This window comes from Zerene cesonia, chromosome 27 (genome assembly GCF_012273895.1).
Source record: "Zerene cesonia ecotype Mississippi chromosome 27, Zerene_cesonia_1.1, whole genome shotgun sequence".
Lineage (NCBI taxonomy): Eukaryota > Metazoa > Arthropoda > Insecta > Lepidoptera > Pieridae > Zerene > Zerene cesonia.
In genome coordinates this window covers 678211-681048 of record NC_052128.1, presented here as the reverse complement: position 1 = coordinate 681048, position 2838 = coordinate 678211, and the positions used below count along the sequence as shown (strand labels likewise).

Here is a 2838-nt window from a genome sequence, read left to right as displayed (position 1 = left end):
GCCAGCTGATCCTTGTGCCAAAGAAAACGTGACTCCAAATCGAGATGGTAATGACAAATCTCCAATTCAAGAAGTGGCAATGGACTTAGTTCCAGACAGTACAGGTCAAAATACTGCAGTTAATGTTGTGGTAAGATTTAATTTCAATTACTTTTAGAATAAAACTACCTTTTGCCCGCGGCTCCGCCCGCGTGATCAACATGAATGAACATAATCGATCTTCCCGTGGGAATGGGATGTTTTTCCGGGATAAAAAGTAGCCTATCTCACTCTCCAGCCCCTACTATCTTCATACTAAAAATTATGTCATTACGTTGCTCCCTTGAGACGTGAAGGAATGACAAACTAACAAACAAACAAACACACTTACACATTTATATATTAGTAAGGATTATACTAATGTAATGTTACGACCGACGGTCACCTGCGAGATGGACGGACAATCTGGTAAAAACCGCGGGTACTTGGATGCAGGCTGCTTCTAATTGGTGTCTGTGGAAATCTTTGGGGGAGGCCTAAGTTTAGCAGTGGATGATGATAAATGTATTATTACTAACATTATTTATATTTTTGTTACAGTTGTTAACCGATGTTACTAATAATCCTGAAAACAAGGCTTACCATAATGTTAATACATTTTTTGAAACCAACGAACTATGTCGTCAACCCTGTAGTAGCCGAAAAAGAGACTATGTAAATTATAACGTCTCTCCCGTGAACACGGACGAATCGGATGCAGATGTAAGTGATCAAGATCCTACATTTGACCATAAAGATAAAAAAAAGAAGCCAATACCAGTGTATCCTAGGTCACGGCGATTATCTACATCTAGTTCTAGTAGCTCGTCATCATCGAGTTCAAGCAGCTCTTCATCGTCAGGGTCTTCTTCCGATGACTCCAATACTTTCAGTAATCCGGACATAATGGCTAATGAAGAACCAATTGAGGTACCGTGAACAAGCCAAACTCAAGGACCTGAAGTAAGTCAAGGTAACATTGAAGAACAAATGGATATTAGCAAAAAGAAAGGTAGAAAGCGCTCTAGTGATCCCCAAAAATGGAGGCAAAACATAAATAAAGTGCTAAGAAATACTGGAAATTCTTATGAATCTAAGAAAAAAGAAACCGTTCCACCTCGTCAAGTAAAGCCACCTTGCACTGAGCGCTGTAGACTTAAATGTTCAGAAAAGTTCACATCCGTTCAAAGACAAGCTCTTTTTGCCGCTTTTTGGGCCATTGGTGATATTGATAAGCAGCGACTATTTATAAACTCTTGTATGTCCAACGTCAGTCCTAGATATAAATACACAAACGCTTTGCATCCAAGGCAGAGCAATAAGGCTTTCCACTTTGTCATGGATGGTAAAACCATTCGAGTTTGTAAAACTTTTTTTATAGCAACACTAAATATATCCGATCGCGTGATTCGCACAGTAAAACAAAAGTGCGATAAGCTTGGTATTATCCAATGTGATCCAAGAGGAAAACATAACAACCACCGCACCAATGATGAATCACTGATTTTAGACATAAAAAAATTCATAGATGCTATACCCAGAATTGAGTCGCACTACACAAGACAAACTTCTACTCGGGAATATATTGATGGTGCAAAAAGCATCAAGGATATTTTCAAAGACTTCAAAGAAAGTCAGGAAAAAAACAACAAGCCATATGGAAAATATTGCACATTTTACAATATTTTTACTAAAGAATATAATATATCATTTTATTACCCTCGAAAAGATCAATGCGATCTATGTCTGCAGTATGCAAATTCAAACAACGAGCAGAAGAATCTGATGCGCGGTACATTTGATGCTCACCTGGAGGAAAAAACATTAAGTCGCCAAGATAAATACAATGACCGTTGCAAAATAAATGAAAACAATAAAGTGTTAGTTTTCGATCTACAGGCTGTTTTACAATCGCCAAGGGGCAACACATCAGCATTCTTCTATAAATCCAAATTAAACAGTTATAATTTTACTATCACGCTTTTGAACCAAAAAGTTGACGGTCAAATGAGAGATTCTGATGTTCACGCTTATTTTTGGAATGAAACTGATGCCAAACGCGGTGCTAATGAGATAGGCTCCTGTTTATTGGATTGTTTTGATAAAATTTGTCAAGAATCAAGACTAAGTGACGGTGATGGCCTCAATTTAATTTTATATTCAGATAATTGCACTGGGCAAAATAAGAATAAATACATAGTGGCACTTTATCTATATGCGGTGACCCACTTGAATATAGCATCAATAACACATAAATTTTTAATTAAGGGGCACACCCAGAACGAAGGGGATAATGCTCATAGCCTCATCGAAAAGGAAATTAAAAAGAACCTGAAATCAGGACCTATATACTGCCCCCACCAGTATGTAACTATGATCAAAAATGCCAAAAAGACCGGACAAAAGTTCTTTGTACATGAATGTACCTATGATTCATTTCTCGACTTGAAAAAAGCTTCAAGAAGACTGGGGATACAATTTTAATGAAACTGAAGATAAAAATTACATATCATGGAACGACATAAAAATTATAAAGTGCGAAAAAGGTGAACCTTTTGCTTTCTTTGTGAAATCATCATACAAAGACAATGAATTCAAAAAAATATGTGTTAGAAACAAGAGAAAAAAGATGAAACCCTTGTCAGAGCTAACCACAGTAAAAGCATACACCGGCAAGCAAGAACTCAGCGAAAACAAGAAGAAAGATTTGAAGGAGCTTGTGGATAAAAATTTGATCCCTCATTTTTATAAAGATTTTTATGATACAATTCTATAGACTTATACTTCCTACTAAGGACATAATAATATTGTATTTTTTTT

General features: G+C 36.4%; 1 protein-coding gene and 1 pseudogene across 2 annotated transcripts; both read left to right on the top strand.

Annotated features, from left to right (window-relative positions):
* Nucleotides 1–957, top strand: part of LOC119837250 — a 4322-nt pseudogene extending 3365 nt beyond the window's left edge.
* On the top strand, nucleotides 1–2811 carry LOC119837403. 2 transcript variants are annotated; one of them, XM_038362974.1, is made up of 3 exons: nucleotides 1–130; nucleotides 580–1651; nucleotides 2514–2811. In XM_038362974.1, the coding sequence occupies exons 2-3, from the start codon at nucleotides 1009–1011 to the stop codon at nucleotides 2792–2794; spliced, it is 924 nt and encodes a 307-aa protein (XP_038218902.1). In that variant the 5' UTR covers nucleotides 1–130; nucleotides 580–1008; the 3' UTR covers nucleotides 2795–2811. The 2 variants fall into 2 exon arrangements, with proteins under 2 accessions (XP_038218902.1, XP_038218901.1); XM_038362973.1 differs by having other exon boundaries at nucleotides 580–2811.
* Nucleotides 2812–2838: the final 27 nt, after the last annotated feature.

What these genes read in the sequence shown, in the direction of transcription:
- LOC119837403 (XM_038362973.1), top strand. Translation starts at nt 1,009, where the DNA reads ATGGATATTAGCAAAAAGAAAGGTAGAAAGCGCTCTAGTGATCCCCAA.